General features: G+C 42.8%; 1 protein-coding gene across 1 annotated transcript; it reads right to left on the reverse strand.

The window, feature by feature from the left end:
- Window positions 1-4,303: 4,303 nt before the first annotated feature.
- Window positions 4,304-20,944, reverse strand: FAM149A (family with sequence similarity 149 member A). The gene is made up of 14 exons (XM_074154989.1): window positions 20,934-20,944; window positions 17,570-17,680; window positions 16,520-16,652; window positions 15,112-15,254; window positions 13,740-13,865; window positions 13,409-13,585; window positions 12,099-12,289; window positions 10,725-10,867; window positions 9,367-9,470; window positions 8,912-9,139; window positions 8,474-8,594; window positions 7,564-7,704; window positions 6,387-6,465; window positions 4,304-5,648 (listed from the first exon to the last, which is right to left on the reverse strand). The coding sequence occupies exons 4-14, from the start codon at window positions 15,195-15,197 to the stop codon at window positions 5,575-5,577; spliced, it is 1,470 nt and encodes a 489-aa protein (XP_074011090.1). The 5' UTR covers window positions 15,198-15,254; window positions 16,520-16,652; window positions 17,570-17,680; window positions 20,934-20,944; the 3' UTR covers window positions 4,304-5,574.
- Between the last annotated feature and the right edge of the window lie 392 nt (window positions 20,945-21,336).

The following is a 21,336-nucleotide window of genomic DNA, read 5'->3' on the forward strand; positions in this document are numbered from 1 at the left end:
GAGTTGGGGGGGTTCAGCCTGGAGAAGAGAAGGCTCCAGGGAGACCTTAGAGCCCCTTCCAGTCCCTAAAGGGGCTCCAGAAGAGAGGCAGAGAGACTCTTTATCAGGGAGTGTAGTGATAGGACAAGTGATTTTAAACTGAAAGAGGGGAGAATTAGATTAGATATTAGGAAGATATGGAAGATGGTCTGGTGGGAGGTGTCCCTCCCTATGGCAGAGGGATTGGAACTAGATGATCTTGAAGGTCCCTTCCAACTCCAACCATTCTACGATTCTGTGATTCAAGTGCTTCAGATGGGGAGTACCTTTCTTCACTTGGGTTGATGGATTCAAGAGGTTACACAAACCGGAGCCCATACAGACCCACGATCAAGAGCAGCACTACAAAGCACACGGATGCTTCTCGACTCAAATGACTTTTGCTGATCTCACTGTTGAACACTCGAAGTCACAAGCTAAATGGTGCCAGCAACACAACTGGCAGCACCAGCACCTGTGTCACAACTTACAAAGTGCTTGTGTAGAAGTGGTGCCATACCCACCACAGTCCCGGCCGCCTCAGGAGGATGCAGGGTCTCTGCTCACTGCTGCAGGGCTGCAGAGAACCTGCTCCTCAAAGCCTCCAGTGCTCAGAAACCCTGTGGGCAAACAGAAGCTCGGTGAGAAGACAATGGCTCACACCCCATTTTCAAAGGCTTCACCCCCTGAGTCATAACACAAGAGCTTTTATAGCCACGGTCATCTTTCTCCTGTCTGTTTTGTACCAAAATTGACTGCACTGGTGGTTTCAGTAAACCAACAAACAGCATAAACAAAGCAACTAGGATAAGAAGCACCAACAGAGAAAGCTCAGAACATCAGAAGCTAAGGAAGGGCTGATGACCCCTGGCAACAGAAGGGAGAAGGTTTTGGCACTTTGTTCCTGCAATCTCCCAGAAAACACTTTATCATAAAGGCTGACTGTCGCTTTTTTCTGCAAACAGCTGGAAATGAACTTTGCCACTCTTGCTGTTATTTGCAATGGTTTGTGCCAGAAAGCAGCAGATCCATAACCTGCCTTGCAAAAAAATAAAAAAAAGGAAAGCTATGTAGCCATCAGTCCCCTCTTTTGCTCAGGTGACATCCCAGGAAGGAAGCAAGTGTGCAGGCCAAAGAAGCTCACCTTTTGTCTTTGTAACATGGAGATCAGCTGGGTCATTATAATCTCTTCTTTCTAAAATACCTTGCAGTTTGTCGCCTTCATGGAGACGATAATTAGATGAAGTGGTTAATTGTGATTCTGAGTCCAAAATCTGTGTTTCTAACCACTGATAACTCCTTTTGCAGGAAAAAAAAAAAAAAAACAACCTGAAAACCAGTGAAACAGCAAGGACAGGGTGAGAAGCCACAGGGAAAACATCAGGGAACACAGCAGAACAAACATTGCAAAATCCTGCCAGCAGCTGGCAATGTTGATGCTGCTATCAAAAGGCAGCGGCTGCACTGGAATGAGACGTAAAAGATATATTCAAGAATGAAGAAATCAGAGGTCTGGCATCTCTAAGGTCTAATTATGCCACTGAGACTTGTAATTACGAACCTTAGAGGATGTTCTGTACGAGAGGAGTTTTCTACCAGATTGGGATCAGCGTCCCTTTTTCACCCAGAGAGCTATTTGCTCAGTGTTGGGATTTCAGCGGACACTCCACTGGTTAGTGAATCTCGGCTTTTATAAACGCGTGTAAAGGCACAAATCTGCTTTTAATCAGCCTCTCACCTAATTGGCAGCCTATCAGCCCATGCTGGCAGAAGGCACGCAGCCTGTCAGGCAGCTGTGTCAGCCCACAGGCACAACGTCCCTAGAATGCAGGGCTGGATTCTTCAATAAGGAAATCAATAAAATCATCATTACCGGCAAGAAAGACAAAAACCCAAAGCGAAGCAAGGCTAAAATGGATCTCATCTGAGAGGACAAAAGAGAGGCACACAACACAGTCTGAGAAACTGTGGTGTGCTCTTTACGTTAGTCCTTTGCCCCAGCCAAGACGTACCTGATGTTTTTGCCATCCCTTGCAAAACACCCAGCATCCACGGTAAGAAAAACACCCAGCATCCACGGTAAGCAAGACTAACCGGTAGCTAACTTAGCAATCACTACAATTAATTTGCAATTAGGAAGGCTTTTTCTTAGGAAGAGCTTCCCTCTTTCTCAACATACACGATTACAACGCAATTAAACTTCACATTAGAAAGTCACTCGCCCTGAAAAAAAAAGTCAATTTGTCGTCTGAAAAGACACCGTCAAGCGCTGAACAGCTCAGAGATCTCCCCCAATCCTCAGCGAGGAATTTTAGGGCCTAATACGAGGAATTTTAGGGCCTGATGCTGAACTTCATGCTACTGTAGCCCAAAAACTAGGCCTCAAAGCTTGAGGAAGACTCCATCTTCAAATCCTTCCATGGATTATCTTTCCTCACACAGGTAAAGGAAGTTAACAGCATTGGAGAGACAGAGACCACAGCTATGTTTTTCAGGGACAGATTAACTGCTGTGATGCTCACCTCTGTCAAGCACACCTTGCTATTGTTTCTCCACCCTGATGTTCTCTGTACAGCAGCAACTGCTTTCTTCTGTAGCCATCATTTGGGCTCCTTCGCTACGTGAAGCCTTGCACGAATGAATTATCCCCAACAGAATACAAAATTTTGACTCCTCTCTAAGAAACCAAAATCTTCCATGCCGGGATAATAACAACATGTCTTGCAATAAAGCAGGCCACCACCCATCCTCCAGAACACAGCCTACTGTTGGAAAGTAATTTGAATAATGTGATGTTGGCATAGTTATGATATTAGCTAATATTAGATATTAGCGCTAAGTAGGTATCAAAGCACCACACCTATGTTTATTCATCTGTATGTCAAGGAAAAGGCATGCTCCCAAGTTGGATTGCCACAACCCACCCCAAGGTCACAGGTGGAGATTCTGCCTACTGTTCTGTGGTCTGGCTGGATCCCACAGAGCCTCCTCCTTCCTAAACTCTAGCAAGTCTAAAGAAAGCACTTAGCAGCATGCTACACGATATATGAAGAAAGCCAGAAGTCGTGGAGCAGGAATAAAAGGGGCAAGTTTAAGATCTGGAAGAATTTGTGATGGTGGGTCACAGAAACACATGATACCGCAAATCTGCCCACCTGCACTCTTGCAACATGGAAGATTTGGTGTCCGAGATTTGCTCTAGGAAATTCACCGTCCACACGCGATGTGCCTGCATATAACAAAGTCACAGATGTACGGCCTGGTAGAAGCTGTGGTGGGTTAGCCTTGGCCAGCAGCCAGACACCCACCCGTTCGCTCATTCACTCCTTTCCCTCAACGGGACAGGGAGAGAAAACAGGATGGAAAAGCTCACGGGTCAAGACAAAGACTGGAAGGTTGGTTACTAGTTACCATCATGGGCAAAACAGACTCAACTTGGGGAAGTTTAATGTAATTTATTGCCAATTAAAAATAGAGAGTTGGGAAGTGAGAAACAAAGACAAAAAAGTTCCTCTCTGCCACTCCCTTCTCCTCCTCACAGTTGTCTCCTGCTCCAGCAGGGGTTCCCCTCCATGGGCTGCAGCCCTTGAAGATAAACCTGCTCCAGCATGGTTTCTCCACAAGCTGCTGGGTAATCTCTGCTCTGCTGCCTGGAGTCCTCCTCCTCCTTCACTGACCTTGTACTGGTGTTTAGCTCTTTTTCCCCCGCCTCCTCCTCTGCCTGTCCAGCATTTTTTGTACCCTTTCCTAAATACATTTTCACAGAGGCACCACCAGCTCGGCTGCTGAGCTCAGCTATATCCTCCAGTGGGTCCATTATGGACCTGGAAGGAACTGGCTATGTTGTCTTCTCCTGCCTTTTCTCACAGAAGGCACCCCAGTAGCTCCCCCTTTGAACACACCTTGACACATCACACGCAGCTGGAAAGCCTACCTGTGAAACCATTGCAAGACTGAAGGGGGAAATGGGGGTGAAATTTCCTCCACATCACCTCTGCAGCGTCCTTGCCAACGTGTCCGTAGTACAGGAGGGAGCACTCACAAGAGCAAAAGTCTATTTTGGACACATCGCTGAAGACAACTTAAACGTGAATTTTGAACATTATGTCATCTTTGACCTGAGATTTCTGAAGAAACTGCATCGAACTGACCTGAAACTGTATGGAATCGATGTGCAACCCCAAAGCAAAAGCATTCTGCTTTCTCAGAGACTGCACCGTAGTATCACCGGTGAGCAAACAGTGTAAGACAAAGGAGAAAAATACTAAGACAGGAAAGTAATTGAAAAATGCTTTCATTTACTCAAAAGAATGCAGTGCTTGATGACCGTTTACAAAAACCAGAAATCTGATTAACAGTACAGTTATAAAATATAGATTACAAATGCTTTGCCTTGGATTACCGATCCTCAAACATTCATAAAAAGAAGTGAGGAAAACTGGTATTGGTTCCCAAGTAGAAGAAACTGATTCTAAACTGATTCTATCCTTAACTGCACAATTTGGGCAAGTAATTAAGTTTTTCTCCCTCCTCCCTTTCACCGTCAACAGTTGTTCAACCACATCTTATTTAAATTGCTGGTTCTCTGATGGGAGGAGGAATTCCCGACTGCGAATGCACCCAGTACTAACCAGCCAGGGACCTGACCAGGGCTGTGACCTCCGGGCAGAACGCCATCAGAAAACCCCAATCTCCTCTTGGATCTTCCCATCTGGGTCTACTCAAAGAGGTATGAAATATTTTCATGTTAAAACTCTGAAGGCTGGGATATTTCAACATAGGATTCATTTGTACGCTAACAGGCAATATTTTACAAGACATCTCAAGAAGCGGGAACAGCCTTACTGACCTGTCAGCAATCACTCAGCATCTATAAACATGTTTGGCCTGGCAGGGAAAACATCGCTTCCTGTAAACAAAGTTTACCCCGGCAGTTCCCATGGTTACCGACGATTAGGACAGCGTAAATAGAAGCAACGAATGAATTCCATCTCAAAGGAATGAAAGGAAGATGAAGAAAAGGCAGGGACAGACAATATTTACAAGAAAAAGCAGACGGACTGAAAAATGGAGAAATGTTAGAACAGCAGTTAAAGTGGAAATACCAAAACCTGCTGATTAAAAGTAGGAATTTTTATACATGACTGATGTTTGGACAGACTAGAATGTCTTTAACACTGAGGAAACATGAAAAAGTGGGAACAGGACTTCATGGCCTAAACATAACCTATTTGCTTCTAAAGGCAGAAGAACAATTCCCTAAAGAAAGACAGGAAAAGGAGGAATGCCTGAGAAGGAAGTGCAGCAGCAGCAGCATCTTGACTCTGCAAACAGAGCAGGCACCTGGACCACGTATTTCATTTTGCTCTAATTTTTAATCTAACCCCTGGTCAGACAACTTTAAAGGAAGGCAATGCAGGCATCCTGAGGACTGCAAGGCTCAGCAGAAACCAGCACACTGCACACGTTCTCTTTTTACACAAAACACAAGTTGGCAAATCTAACGCTTCAGTCTTCCGTTCGGCACAGGGGGTTTCTGCTTCTTCCTAAACCGGGTTAAGAAACAATCTGAAATCTCTTCCTTGAGGCTGGAGGATTTCTCTGAAAGGATCTGTAGTAATGCTGTGAGCCTAGAAAACAAAATATTGTTTGTTAGTTGTGGGAGAATTTGAAAGACACTCCAAAGATTACGTAGGAGTTACTTCTATCAGTCTGCTCAGATCAACCTTTGCTAACCTGCCCTTTATTCCTACATCTCCTTTTATATAATTATGCCGATCATATAATTATCTAAACTCAAGAAACTTCCAAATAAACAAAGGTTACGTACAAGCACTCCGATACCTCAGGAGCCAGGCAGTCAGCTTTGTTTGTTACAATGGAGCTCAAAAAGCAACGTAGGGCTGCTCTCTTTTTTGATGTTATAAATGGCAGACAGCTGAAAAATCAATATTGATTCTTTTATTTCTTTAAGAGAGCTCTATACTTATGTTAAAAACGCACATTTTCAATTTTATTTTTCCCCATATAAAAAGTTTACCAATTTGGTAAATTTATATGGGGGCTAAAATAAAATTTGTGTTACGAAAACAGTTCACAAACCTCTATTTGCATTGGTATTCTAGTAGTTGCAAACCATGTAGCCTGTACACCACATACTCTTACCATGATTGTGATACGCTGAAATCAAAAATTCAAAAAAAAAAAAAAAATAAAATTCAAAACCAAGCTCAGAAGGTCCTGCCAAGCACACCTGCTCTTCTTTTATGCCAAGGTGGCTCTCCCCGAGCGCTTTCCTTCTCGACTGTACTATGGGTTAATAGGTTTTGCTGGACTTTTGCCTTCCAAGTGATTATTACTTTGCCCACCTATTAAAACTCCTTGACCTGTCCCCCTGTGGTTAGCGAAATCCATGGGAGTCAGTGATCTCTTCTGAGGCGTGTCTGTCTGTACAAAGGAATGACACACTATTAGCTAGTACGGTGTGTTTATCTACCGAAGCAGTTTAATTACAGTTTTTATGACCTAGTCCAGCAGAGTAACTCCTACCAAGCTGCAAAGCTCCAAGCAGTACTGGAACTGCACACCTCATTGAGAGCAGCCCTGAGGAGAAGGACTTGGGGGTGTTGGTGGATGAGAAGCTTAACATGAGTCGGCAACGTGCACTGGCAGCCCAGAAAGCCAACAGCATCCAGCGCTGCATCAAAAGAAGCGTGGCCAGCAGGGCGAGGGAGGGGATTCCGCCCCTCTGCTCTGCTCTGGGGAGATCCCACCTGGAGTACTACATCCAGCTTTGGAATTCTCAGAACAGGAAGGACATGGACCTTTTGGAATGGGTCCAGAGGAGGCCATGAAGATGCTCAGAGGGCTGGAGCACCTCTGCGGTGAGGACAGGCTGAGAGAGTTGGGGGTGTTCAGCCTGGAGAAGAGAAGGCTCCAGGGAGACCTTAGAGCCCCTTCCAGTACCTAAAGGGGCTACAAGAAAGATGCAGAGGGACTCTTGATCAGGGAGGGGAACCATAGGATGACGGGGAACGGTTTTAAACTGAAAGAGGGGAGATTTAGGTTAGATCTCAGGAAGAAATTCTTTGCTGTGAGGGTGGTGAGACAGTGTCCCAGGTTGCCCAGAGAAGCTGTGGCTGCCCCATCCCTGGAGGTGTTCAAGGCCAGGCTGGATGGGGCTTTGAGCAACCTGGTCTGGTGGGAGGTGTCCCTGCCCATGGCAGAGGGGTTGGAACTGGATGATCTTTAAGGTCCCTTCCAACCTGAACCATTCTATGATTCCATGATTCTCTGACCTCTAGTGCACAGATATCCTCACATGAACTGTTTGATGCATCAGAGTTGAAAAAAAATCTCTTCTCATACACTAATCCTGCTTTTCAAGGTCCTACACCCTCCCAAAGTCTTTTAAAACCCTCCTTTCCCCAGGCAGCAAGAATCCCTGTACACCAGAAATCAGGAGAGACCCAGTAAATGAGACCTTTTGCAGACCAAGAGTGGGCACGAACGGAAGCTTCTTCACTTTCCCACATCTCCACTTACATTGTAACATACCCTGAATGTATGGGTTGTGTTGGGCCTTGAAAAATGATCAATAATAACAGTTCTTTCTCTGACCGGCCGTTGCTCTGTACTGCCAGGCACCGCACTTGACACTCTGCTGTGGGCAAACCGTCCTCGATGCTGAGAGAATGGAAAAAAGCATTGAGAAAATGCAGCAATTGAATTGGTTACAATCATAATTACAATAATAACATAATATAACAATAATAACAAAAAAACCACAAGAGAAGAAGAAAAGAAAAATATGTTTTCACTAGCCAAAGTCACCAATTTAAGGTAACTTAAGAGTACTCATGTTTTTCAAAGAGATTTGAGACTGTTCCCTAGTATTAGCCTACAATTCCCAAAAGCTTATATTAATTAAAATAAAATAATGATACCAATAATAGACTTTACACATGCCTCAAAAATATTATTCAGAAGCAAAATAATATCAAAATATCAGTGATTTATTACTTCCCTAACCTTCAAAATCAGACCAGTATCAATAACTTTTTTTTTTTTCAGTCAGTATCCATTTCTACTTCAGTCAGCATAATTTTATACTTCTTATAACCTAGCATTAGTGAATAAAACACTGAAAAGACCTATATAAATACAGATGCAATAAGTGCAAGGTTACTATCTGGTTGGTTGGTTTTCTCTATTTTATTTTTTTTAACCAAAGGAAAGTCTTACCATCATGATCTGCTTGTGACCTGGGATTTTAAACTGGTTTCCCTTGCGTTCTTATGGTACCCCAACATAACACACATTAGCATGTTAAGACAATATATTAATTACGAACCAAAACAAACTGTAAAACTGCTTATTTTAACCAGTGACACAGGGCAATTTATTTCCTAACAGCTTGAAGTTCTTCACCAGTACAAAAACGAACACAACTTACAAAGCTCTGTTGCAATCGAGGTACTGAAAGATATTGTTCAACAGCTTCTGAGTTTATTGGTGGTAACTTGTTCCGGGCTGCAGGTGCACGAGCAGAGGACAAACGATCCGAGCTGGCACCCCTGCAGAATTTTAACGGTTCCTCTTTTAGGAAAATTCACATTAAAGACTTCTTCACTGAAGTACTATGAAATTATTAAGCAGTACATTTCTTTATACAGCTCAGCTACAGAAAGTAACAGCACCTAATACAGAAAAAAAATAATAAAACAAATGCCTCTCCTCAAAAAACATGGCTCTGCTTGCTTTCTTTTTCTCTCTGAATTCCAGAATCAGTAATAAATCTCAGGTTAGTTCTCGAGTATTTTGCAAAAATCCTTCACTGGTGAAATTTCAGTAAAGTTCTGAAGAAAGCAAAGAATAAAATGAAAAAACTCACAATTTAGTCCCCCTAAGGATTTCATCATTGTATATATTAGGAGCTTTTGAGGAGAGTTGGTCAGAAGTGAGAGAAGGTAACCTACGATGGCTTGGTAGCTTCCTAGAAGATGCCAGCAGTACCCGAGACGACGAGAGAACACTGTTACCAGCAGTTCTCCCCAACCTAGCGTGCACTGGATTTGGAGCACTGGGGCCAATGCTCTGCTGTTTGTCTTCTTGCTCATTCCTAGGGAAAAAGGAAGGAGAACAAGAAAGGAATGAGGATAAAGAAGGAAAACTAAAAAAAGGATTTCTTAACAGAGTATCACTGCAACCTCTACAAATCATTATCACATCAGTGACGCAGACAAAGGAGATGACTGCCTTCTTATTGCCTTTTTGTAATTGCAAAACATCTTTTACATAACACGAATTATGCTGCATTTTGAAAACGTCAACAATGCCAACACCTACTGTATTTTTTCTACTGTGGCAACATGCCTCTGTTGGAGTGGTTTAGCTTGAATTGTCATCACACCGTTCAAATCACTACACAAGTTGCTGGAGAAACGCTGAGCCTAGTAAAAGCAACAAATAGGCATTAACTTTTACTCTTTTTTTTGAAGGAAGACCTCAAAAAGCACTTAGTTAGGAGATTTTTTTACTTGTTTCTTAGAAAAGTTTCTGTTAAGATGGTTCAGTAGAATTCTCAGTAGTAGATGGGGAAAATGCGTTGGTTTGCTTATTTTAAACAGATTCTTACAAACAGAACTGGGAAAATTTAGTTACTGAATTGCAACTCAATTTGCAATGTAAGTGTCACTTGAAGCTGGAGTTCGATTCTCCAGACTTTGCTTTTTCCCTCAGCACATCCCAGCCCAGGGGCACAGAGCCTGGGAATTTCTTATCTAAGAATTTTCCTACTTCTGGCTACTACTTCTGGACCACTGCAGAACCAGGAGCACCGAGACTGCTGTGCATTCTCTTCCGTGTTTCTTATCTCACTATTTAACAACTATGGAAAAAGAGCAGATGGAAGAGAATGAAGTTGCTTGAACTGAATAGAGAGAGACAGGGGGAAAAACACGAACAGAAGCAGTGGCTAGAAAATAAAAAATGTGCAGAACAGAAGGCAGGGGACAGAAGGAGGAGGCAGCAAGTGGGCAAAAAAGTGCATTTTCTTAATACAAACATGAGCTTGCACAAAGACAGGTAAGGCTGAGTGGACACACAGCAGAGTACCCTTTTGCAAGAGGCAAAGGAAATGAAGAGGAATGAAAGAGTCTGAAATTCCCAAGGCTGCGAGTGACGAACTTCAAGTTGCAACTTCACACACCCAGGGAAGATGCTGATTTATTTTCTTAATTCTACCAAGAGGAAACAACTGGACCACAATAAAAGCAGAACTATTTTCTAAATGACAGAATACAGCCTAACAAGTGGGTTTTTTGCAAACCAGCAATATCCTAGTGGTACACCGTGACTTTAAGAACCACCAAAGAACAAGTGATAGTAAACAAGAAATTTAATGAACCCTCCTTTTAAATGAGATGAAATATTTTAAGAATACCTAATTGGTTTAAAAAAAAAAAAAAAAAAGAAAGAAAAAGGGGGAAAAAATAGGAGGAAAACAAGGAAAAAAATAAGAGGGAGAAAGGAAGGAAGGCAAGGAGAAAGGAAGGAAGGCAAGGAGAAAGGAAGGAAGACAGACAGAAAGAAAGAAAGGAAAAAGAAAGAAAAAAAAAAAACCCTGAGCCTTTTCTAGCTTCAACCAGGACTCTGCCCAAGGTTAGCAGAAAGAAGAACACCATCTGACAGAAAGCTATTTTTACCTGCGAGGAAACAAAAGACACACTTCTTGCTTCAGAGCTTCTGGAAAGAGGAACACTTCCAGCATCTGCTGTAACACGAACACCCGGCAAATGGGGCAGTTTTGTTGTAACAGCTTTCAGTTTTTCCACCTGTTTATCACCCTCTGCACAACAACAAAAAAATAGAGAGAATAAGAGGTATTTTGTATGTTTACCAGCCATCATTTCTTGGGATTCAAACAATATTACACTTCACAGTAAATACAGACTTTCATACAGTTTCAAGTTTCCGTGATATTTAAAAATCTACCACAAATGATGTTTTTCTGAAAGCATTCCCATTTGTTTATGCTTTCTCAGATGCTGACAAACAAGTTGGTCTATGCAGGTAGATTTGGAGGGGGAGGGGTTGTTTAAGAAAATACCATTAAGACTCTTGGAATGCTATTTAGAATTTCCCAAAGATTTTTCTTTTTTAAAAAAAAAGCAAGGAAAAAAATATATATACAAAAAAAAAAGTCTATTGATCCTATCCTTGTCTGGCAGCAGCTACACGCTGTGATTTTGTGTATATACCACCACCTTATTTCTATTAAATCCAAATTCTTTTACATTCCTAGTTGAAATACTTTGGTTAGCTATCTATTTATCATAAGTTTATGACCTTCATAAAGATAAAAGAGCACACCTATCATAAAACTGCGAAGCTATCCTCCCTAAACTATAATATTGAGCTAAACAATCTCCCTACGGTGTGAAAAGCCCTTTTGTGTTTCAGTAACACCTGAAATGTTAAGTTCTGATGCTGCAAGTATTCTGTAAAATGTTGCCATTTATTACTTTGTTGTAGACTTACACTGAGTATACCTGAAATTCGAGGTAATTTCCAAAACCCACCCCCAGGTATTCTTCTGTTACTGTCCTTTTGAAATACATTGAAAGAAGAACGGAGATTTCCCTCAGCCTCCAAAGACAACATGTGTACACTAAGTAGAATTTCACTTCTAGTTAATTTTCCCAGCTTTTGCTTTTCCTCACTACAGTCTGTTAGAGTATAAAAAACATAAAATAAGATTACATGCATCACCATTTCTTCATCCTATATTAAACTCATGAACTCCTGCACTGTCAGCACGGCTGTTTACCTCCCTTTAACAATCGGACTACCTAAGGATGCTTTTTATTAACAAAGCTCAAATAATGAGCTAATTTTCAAGTAGTACCTCACAACTACCTGAAAATTAGTAGCAAGGCATTATATATCTTATAATGCTGTACTACCAGCATGGCTATCTCAAAATAACCAAATTTCCCAAGCTTTAAGGAAAAAAAAAAAAAAAGTATCACTTTCCTAAGTTAGATTTGATAAATAACATATCTAAAAATATCAAATACCTGTGATATTAGTTTCCCAATTTTTTTTAATCAGTTCCTCCAATATTCCGATTACATTGCTCCAGATACAATCGAATATTTCAGAAGCCACAGCATCTTTGATACAGGCATTGGGAGAAACAGGGGGAATGCCACGCTTACTCCTCTTCTCAGCCAGACGCATTTTCTTTTGTTCCCAACTCTCATCATCACTAATAAAGGAAGCAAATTCAAATGAATTTCCATGGGGTTTGATTTTTTTTTCCCTTCTAATACACCAAACTAATAGAAACACACGCTATTCTATGATTCTTTTCCTTTATTTTTTTTAATGCCATCGTATCTCTTTCTAAGGAAATGCAATTTTTTTTTTGAGAGTACAAGCATGATCCCAAATTGATACTGGTGTCTACTATCTCCCTTTCTCTTGTCAGTCACTTCTTCCTCAAACTGGACTGCAAACTTCTTAACTGTAAGTGACACTTGGCTGAATGGCCCAACTCACAAAATGGCCATGCTATTTTCGTATCAGGCTTCGTAATGCCTGATGTTTTAGTTATGAAAAACTAAGACATTTCAAAATCGAAGGAAACAAGAAACAACATATCAAGGAGACACAAAGGAGAGAAACGCACCTTCAGTCAAGTCTCTCTCCCAAATTAAGTTTGCCTACTTAGCAAAATGAAGAGAAAAGAGTCCTAAGAGGATTCTTAAACCCAAATCATTTCCAAAAAGACAGTCACCCGGGCCCTCGTGGTTTTTCATCCACCCAGTAGACGAGCTACTGGAACGTTCAACTGGGCCGTGGGAAACCTAGGGTCCATTGTCCAGAACACAGCCACAGGACACCTGTCACTCACAAGAATGCTCTAAATCAGGTTGAATCCTGCACCTTTCCTCACAAAGCTGTTATAGAAAGAAAGAATTTCAGATTCATTAGGGCAGACAATGAGAGCACATGCAGTGTAATGAACCCTCAGCAACCTGGTGGTCAAGACACTCACTTGGGGAGAAGAGATTTCCTTCATCCTACTCCTTGCCTCAAAATTAAAATATCCATTTTATTGAATGTCCATGCATAAAACACCTCAAAACAACTAGTGGTTAAGACACATTCCTCTGAGATGGCAGTTGTGAGTTTTGAACCACTAGAAAGACAACATACCTAATGTTCTCCATGCCCAGTGAGTGCTCTGACCACTGCGCTACCAAACACAGGGACAGAAGGAACTGTGTTTTACAGAAAAGAAACAGAGTGTATGAACCTCGACTAGGTTCACTGATAATTTGTCATTATATTCTTCAAAAATACATATATATCTGTTATTTACAGCTCCTTGTTGTCAAAGGCAAGATATTCTTCTATTTTTCCATCCACATCATAGATTTCTTCTTCCAGGAATGAATACAGGCATGAGTCAGAGGCAGAAATCCTAGTGGAACTTGAATCTAGTGATTTATGTATTGGAGATGCTGTCGGGATCAGTTTAGAGCCTGAGATGCAGAGCCTGAAAAAATATCAACAAAATGAGTATTAAATACTCAAAAAAGAAGAAAGTGTGTATTTACTTACACTGAAATGTTTCAGTAATACAAAAGTAATATTTGTAAATATTTCTGAAGAGGGAAGATCAAAAAGAAAACTTAAAAAAATTAACATACTCTTTTATATTGCTAGTACATTCATGGAGGCCAGGTAAGCACTTAGTATCCATACAGGTATCACTTCTGCTCTGAAAATGCTGAAAACCTTCATCCTTCGGCAATAGGAGCTGCTTTCCTAGAACCCTGAATAAAAAAGGGAGAGCGAGTGATACCTTGGGTGGAAATCCACTCCATATGCAAATATTGAGAATACAAATACCTGCAAACAGTAGGCAATGCAAAACCTACACCTTACCTTTGCTTTGAAAAAGCAATTTATGCAGGGGCTAGGGCCTTGTGTAATACATTAACATTGCCTAGTATTCAAGTCATTAAAGTTAAGCTGATTTTTGCAAGATGAGAATTATGCAAACTTATAATTTTTAAGAGCAAATAGTCAAACTTGTTAGATTGTTCTGAAGGCAAATAAAATAAACACACTTCCTTTCTCATCAAAACTCTGTAAGAAATGTTTAAAAAGGGATGCAGAAGACAAGTAACACCTGCTATGACTTTACTTATCCAACTCCGGTAACCATCAATGTGAGCAGAAATCCTAATCCAAAACGTTTACATGGACAGTTAAGCATAGAATTCATGTTCAGAAAATGGACAAACTCCAACACACGTAACACACAGGGGCAGAGCAACTCTATTTAAATGTACACAAAAAAATTGCACTATAAAATGATTTCTGAACATAGAATCATAGAATTGTCTAGGTTGGAAGGGACCTTTAAGATCATCTAGTCCAACCATCAACCTAACTCTGATAAAAACCATCACTAAACCATGTCACTAAGCACTATGTCAACCCATCTTTTAAATACCTCCAGGAATGGTGACTCCACCACTTTCCTGGGCAGCCCATTCCACGGCTTAATAACCCTTTTGGTGAAGAAATTTTTCCTAATATCCAATCTGAACCTCCCTTGGCACAACTCAAGGCCACTTCCTCTTGTTCTGTCCCCTGTGACTTGGGAGAAGAAACCGACCCCCACCCCTCTACACCCTCCTCTTTCAGGGGGTTGTAGAGAGCGAGAAGGTCTCCCCTCAGCCTCCTTTTCTCCAGGCTGAACAACCCCAGCTCCCTCAGCCGCTCCTCAGGATGTCATTATGAAAATGGTGCATTATTATTTTCTCATTACATCCCGCTAAAATATCTTTGTCTGCAATCATCATATTAAGCAAAATAAAGAGCTTAGCTGATAGTGCACCACCACCAAGACTTACTGCGTAACTATGGCCCAGCTCAGTCCCAGAGATCCAGATTTGAATGCAAAAGTGTTACCGGTGGCATACATCAATAGCAATTCATACAAAGGTATGCCAAAAAATGAAACTAAAGTGATAACCGGTTAAAATTAGTACCAGCAAGAAATTTCCTTACCTTAGATGAGGAAATTGTTCAACCCAGTCTGCACATTCTGCCTGCAGGCTCTGAGTTTGAGAGGTCACTTTTCCTTCAAACAGCATTTCATCAATCTCCCAAAATAACTGATGCACTCTCTGTGTGTTGGCTTTATCAAATTCCTTTGTAGTGTAAAATTAAGCATTGTTAGCAAATATGCATATATATTTACATTTTAAAATCCCACAATACTTAAAGAACAGGACAACGTGAACTGATTTGTCTGAGCATCTCAGAACTGGTCTTCAGACTGCCTACTTTGGACACACAATTTATATACCACAGTGCAAAAAAACCAAAACCCAAGTAGCTGGCCTGAGCAAGGTGATGTAGCAAAAAGGAACTAGAAGTCTATATTTCTATAAAGTTAATGAATCAGCTAACAGAAAACACCAGATATAAGGTGTCTGGGCTCTCGGCTCAGTCCCTCCTCCAACATGGAGTGAAGAATGCACACACAGCACCAAAGCTCCCTGCTTTTCTCAGCAGCACTTTTCATTTCTGAGTGAAACAGCTAAGAAGGCAAAAAGGGGACACCTTCCTTCTGTATGACATAGTCTTGTGGTTAGGAAACCATCAAGATTTAGGAAACTACTGAGTGTGATAAGACACTTCAACAGGTTGCCCAGAGAAGCTGTGGCTGCCCCATCCCTGGAGGTGTTCAAGGCCAGGCTGGATGGGGCTTTGAGCAACCTGGTCTGGTGGGAGGTGTCCCTGCCCATGGCAGGGGTGTTGGAACTGGATGATCTTTAAGGTCCCTTCCAACTGAACCATTCTATGATTCTATGAAGGACCAGTACGAGCTTTTCAAAATGAAAGTGGCAGCGACAACAGTGCTTTTGGATTTATTCAACATTGCGAGCCTGCACCAGGTACACCTCAGAGGTCAACCTCCCTCATGGGCTTAATCTCTCTCCGCATCACCTACGAAACAGAACTGAACTTAGGCAAGTGCTCAATGTTTACTCAGACTGAGACATTTACATGCATGCTCATGAATAATGTACTTTGTGACTCAAAACATTGAGAACAGATCAATTTAGACGTTGCCTGCATTATGCAGTATTTGAAAACACGTATTTTATTACTGTCTTGGACTCGGAAACCTAAGCCTACCTTCTTTGGTAAAACAGGCTTGTTTTCCTGAAATTTAATAATTTCATATTTTTATTCCATTTTTCTTTGTTACGCATCAGTTGCACTGACATCCACTTGTGAACAAAACCATTTTTTAAACATTCAATTAATACACTTAATCATCAGGCTTTTATGGACGAAAGTGGTTAACTTCCCCTACAGGAGAAGCGCTGCATGTCCATTTTCCGTAAAAATTAATCTTTTCTACGATATTTACATAAAGTGTACTGTAAAGGTTTCTGTGACGTACATCATCCCTCCAGGAGTAAACGGAACTTCTTTCAGTAGACAAACCAGTAGTATAGCTTTTTATCCCAGACCAAGAATTATTCAACTCCGTGGGTGTTGTGCGACCACTAGATGAAAGTGATGTAAGAGTTTCACTGTGGAAAGATGACAAATTAAAAACACAATAGTTTTCTGTATAAACATTTTAAAAATAATGCAACTGAATAATTGAACTGAAGTGTTCAAGACCAGGCTGGATTCATAGATTCATAGATTGGTCCAGGCCGGAAGGGACCTCCAAAGGTCATCTAGTCCGACCTCCCCGCAGTCAGCAGGGACACCCCCAACTAGATCAGGTTGCCCAGGGCCTCGTCGAGCTTCACCTTGAATATCTCAAGGGAAGGGGCCTCAACCACCTCCCTGGGCAACCTGTTCCAGTGTTCCACCACCCACTTTGGATGGGACTTTGAGCAACCTGCTCTAGTGGGAGGTGTCCCTGCCCATGGCAGGGGGGTTGGAACTCGGTGATCTTTAAGGTCCCTTCCAACTCTAACCATTCTATGATTCTATGATCATATAAATGGACAGTGATATATATTCCTGTGGGATGCTTTAGATGCATGCAAACCCGTGACAAAAACCAGAAGTTCAAACCTTCTCAACAATGGTTTAGACCGATTTATATCCTGTGTTATGTCTAATCTGAACATTTCTATAAGTAGAGAGGAATTACTCAGCTTGCAGGAGCAGAAAACATAGCACTATACTCTAAGCAGCAAATATCATAACAAAAGTAGTAAGTACGTTACAGAAGGCAAAGATAACAGACATATTTTCTTATTCCCATAATGACGAATTAAGCTGACATACAGCCTGAGCACAGCCTTCTCAGCTGACTAAAGTGCTCATTTGTCTGCAAATTCAACTAATTTCTGAAGTTAAATTCCATACTTAATAGTTGTCATCCATGAGAATGACTAGAAGCATGACTAATGGAAATTAATACCAATCTTGAAATAACTTTATGCCAAGAGTCCGTTAACGAAGTACTATTTCAGAAGTGAACACGTACCACGTGTAATTGTCAATGGCTTCCTGCACATTTCTCTCAAAAACCGCTGGAAGAGATTGTCCACTTTTTCCAGACACACACTGATTTTTGGAACCTCCGGTCAGTCCTTTCCTATAAACATAATATTAAATAAGGTTAATTTACATCTCCACTCCAGAGGGGGAGGGGGGAAAGAAAAAAAAAAAAGAGAAAGACAGCAACTCTGTTGAATTTTTCAATCCTATCCATCAACACAAATACTTGCTTGAAACAAACTGTTTTAAAACAGTTTTTATTTACTTTATTTACATAAATATTTTTCACAAAAATGTGCATTTAATTTGAGACTTATTTTACTCCACGGGCATTCTCCTGCAAATTTTCACCTTAAAATGTGCACGAAGCGCGCACACACACACACAGAGCAGCACCTCACCATGGCAGGAACCGAGCAAAGGCACAAGCCGCCAGTGATTGTCCATCCTGTAGTTATTTAACTACGTGTTCCTGTTCAATCATTAACCCAGAGCCCATTTTCTCAGATGTTTCTCTGCATAAAAAGAAGTTACCGATACGGTGCCAAGCAAGCAGTGATCTAACTAAAACTATGAACTCCCAACTTGGCTGGTTGAAGTGAACCAAGATACTAGTACATCAGGAAACATGGGCATATTCTCAATACATTTTCAGGCCACCAAGCACCAGTTCCTCCAGTACCAAAGACTCCTTAACACAATCTTAAGAACCAAGCCACATACTCTCCAACATTATGCCTCTCCAGCATAAAAATTGTTAGAATTTGTCTTTTTTGGTTCTCCAAATACACGCTCAAACTTTAAAACCATCTCTCAGAAACCACACCGATGAACAGCAAGATCCAGTAAGGCCAGGAACGCCTCCACTCTTAATTGTCTTAAAAAATACTTTTTAATGGAGGAAGACACTTTTTTTTTTTTTAAATGGAAACTGCTTACAATCAAACATTTCTATAATCCCACTAAGTTCTGTTATTGATATGTTAAACCCACCTCTTCAGAACATATACAGACGTGTCAAAGTGTTCCTCAGAAACACTTTCAGAGCAACAGATTACTTCATCTGTGGAAGTTCCTATTTTCATCCCATAAAATCCGCAGGCCATAACCGTGAATAGCAACATGATTACATCAAAGTACATTTGTGAATGAGTAACTGTAAGGAAACAGCTGACAGTTTGAGAGTTTCCTTGATGTCTTTAGCCAAGAACTGTAGAGCAATCCTAACTTCTGCAGGGCCAATCTATCTTCTTCCTAACCTTTCAGATACGTCTTACCTTTACATAGATTAAAAAAAATACATATGAAAACCTCATTTTGTCATAACATGAAGATTTCTCTCCCAGGCCATCAAGGTGAGCTCACAGCCCATCTGCTACATGGAAAGCTGATTTCCTCTGTTCATGTACACCCCTCTCTACCACTTCGTTTGCCATGTTATGGCCCAGGAAGTCTTACAAAGTCTTTCTCAATTTTTTTTCATAGCTGACCCCTGTCCTTTGTATTTTTCCACAGCTTAACACCACCGGCAAGACATCTCACTTCACTGCTCGCTTCTTGAGCTGCTCAACTGGCTTGACCTGCCCAGGGCAGATCCCTAGGAAACACCACTGGAGGAGGAAACCATTTACTTCCACCTTCTGTTTCCTATTGCCTTGACTTCCTTGAGCAAAAACCCTTTTGTTTTGCGTTCCAGCTGCTTCATTTACTCGACAGACTTTTTGGCAACCCAAGCTGACTACACCGACTGGATGCCCTGTATCTATAAAGCTTCCTGACTTCTCAAAAAACTCCAGGAAGTGGTGGATTCCCCAACACTGGACACTTGTAAGTTTTGGCTGGACAGGGTGCTGGGCCATCTTGCCTAGACCGTGTTTTTGTCAAGAAAGGTTGCACCAGGTGATCCTTGGGTCCCTTCCAACCTGCGACTCTATGATTCTAGGAATATTTCACAGCCCTTTGCCTGTGAAACAAAGCATACGGCATACTTAATGGAATAATACGCAGTGTCAGATGTAGCAAAAATGTGTTTCTGCCACATCATTTAACTGCATGTAGTGGTATTCCTCCTGACTCCTTGGACCACATGCCATTAGAAGATGAGCCAGGAAACAACTGCAATAAAATTATAGAATAGTTTGTGTTGGAAGGGACCTGTAAAGGCCATCTAGTCCAAACCCTCTGCCATCAGCAGGGACATCTTCAACTAGATCAGTCTCCTCAAAGCCCCATCCAAGCTGACCTTGAATGTTTCCAGGGATGGGGCATCTACCATCTCTGAGCAACCTGGGCCAGTGTTTCACCATCCCTCACAGTGAAGAATTTCTTCCTTATAACTAATTCTAAATCTTTCCTCTTTTAGTTTAAAGCCATTATCCCTTGCTCTATCGCAACAGGCCCTGCTAAAATGTCACTCCCCATCTTTCCTGTAGGCCCTTTAGGGACTGGAAAGGGTTCTAAGGTCTCCCTCGAGCAGTCTCTTCTCCAGGCTGAACCTCCCCAACTCTCTCAGCCTGTCCTCACTGCAGAGGGGCTCCAGCCCTCTGATTATCTCTGTGGCCTCCTCTGGACCCGCTCCAACAGGTCCATGTCCTTCCTGTGCCAAGAACTCCAAAGCTGGATGTAGTACTGCAGGTAGGGTCTCCCCAGAGTGGAGCAGAGGGGCAGAATTCCCTCCCCTCACCCTGCTGGCCACGCTTCTCGTGATGCAGCCCAGGATGTGGGGGGCTATCTGGGCTGTGAGCGCACATTGCCAGATCATGTCCAGCTTTTCACCCACCAGCACCCCCAAGTCCTTCTCAGCAGGGCTGCTCTCCATCCCTTCATCCCCAACCTGTGCTGATACCGGGGGTTGCCCCCACCCAAGTGCAGGACCCTGCACTTGGCCTTGTTGAACCTTACAAGGTTCACACGGGCCCACTTCTCCAGCCCGTCCAGGTCCCTCTGGAGGGCATCCCATCCATCAGGCCTGTCAGCTGCACCACTCCGCTGGGTGTCATCCGCAGACTTGCTGCGGGAGCACCCAATCCCACTGTCTACGTCACTGATGAAGATTAAAATCAACCGAAAGGGAAAAACCCCTCCCAGCACACCCCCACGGCACACTCGCCCGGCGCTGGCAAGCTAATGCCCGGGGCTGCAGCAGCCAGCTCCCGCCCGAGCTCCCCGCAATCTCGGCCCTTCAATGATGACGGTACGGAATAACGCTGTAAAATAGTGCTCCGGCCGCCCCGGGAGGGTCACCGAGCCGGCCCCGGCCACCTCCCCGCTGCAGCCCCCACCACCACCACCACCACCAAGCAGGCAAGAAGGGGGCCGCAGCCCCCCACGGCTCGGCCGCCCGCGCTCACCCCACGACGAGGAGCCCCACGCCGCTGCCGCAGCCGCCCCCCCGGCCGGCACCCCGAACCCTGCGCATGGGGGGGGGGGGGTACCCCGGGCCGCCCCTCGCACCGCCCCCGGCCGCGGCGGAGCGGAGAGGAGGAGGAGCAGGATGAGGAGGAGGAGAAGGAGGAGGGGGGCCGGCGGTACCCGCCCCGCAGCGCCCGGGCGGGTTTGCAGCGAGTCCCCCCACGTCGCGGGGGTCCCTCCCCCCCCCAGGGTACCCTCAGGGTGCGCATCTCCCCCACCTCTAAACACGCAGCCAAAAAAGGCTCATTACGGGTCTTTCTGCCCAGGGAGGGCTTCCCTCGCCTTTATAGGTGATAAAAAAGTTAAGCGGTGCTGGATAACTGAATAAAGAATTATCCTGGT

The sequence above is a fragment of the Numenius arquata genome, chromosome 10, assembly GCF_964106895.1.
Source record: "Numenius arquata chromosome 10, bNumArq3.hap1.1, whole genome shotgun sequence".
Classification (NCBI taxonomy): Eukaryota; Metazoa; Chordata; class Aves; order Charadriiformes; family Scolopacidae; genus Numenius; species Numenius arquata.

Excerpts from the sequence above, each read along its gene's own strand:
- FAM149A (XM_074154989.1), bottom strand. The coding sequence starts at position 15,197 with ATGCTGTTTGAAGGAAAAGTGACCTCTCAAACTCAGAGCCTGCAGGCA. Across the intron at positions 8,595-8,911 it reads ATCCTTAGGGGGACTAAATT|GGGTGCCAGCTCGGATCGTT; the intron begins GTGAGTTTTTTC and ends AAAATTCTGCAG. Across the intron at positions 5,649-6,386 it reads AGGTCAAGGAGTTTTAATAG|GCTCACAGCATTACTACAGA; the intron begins GTGGGCAAAGTA and ends TTTGTTTTCTAG.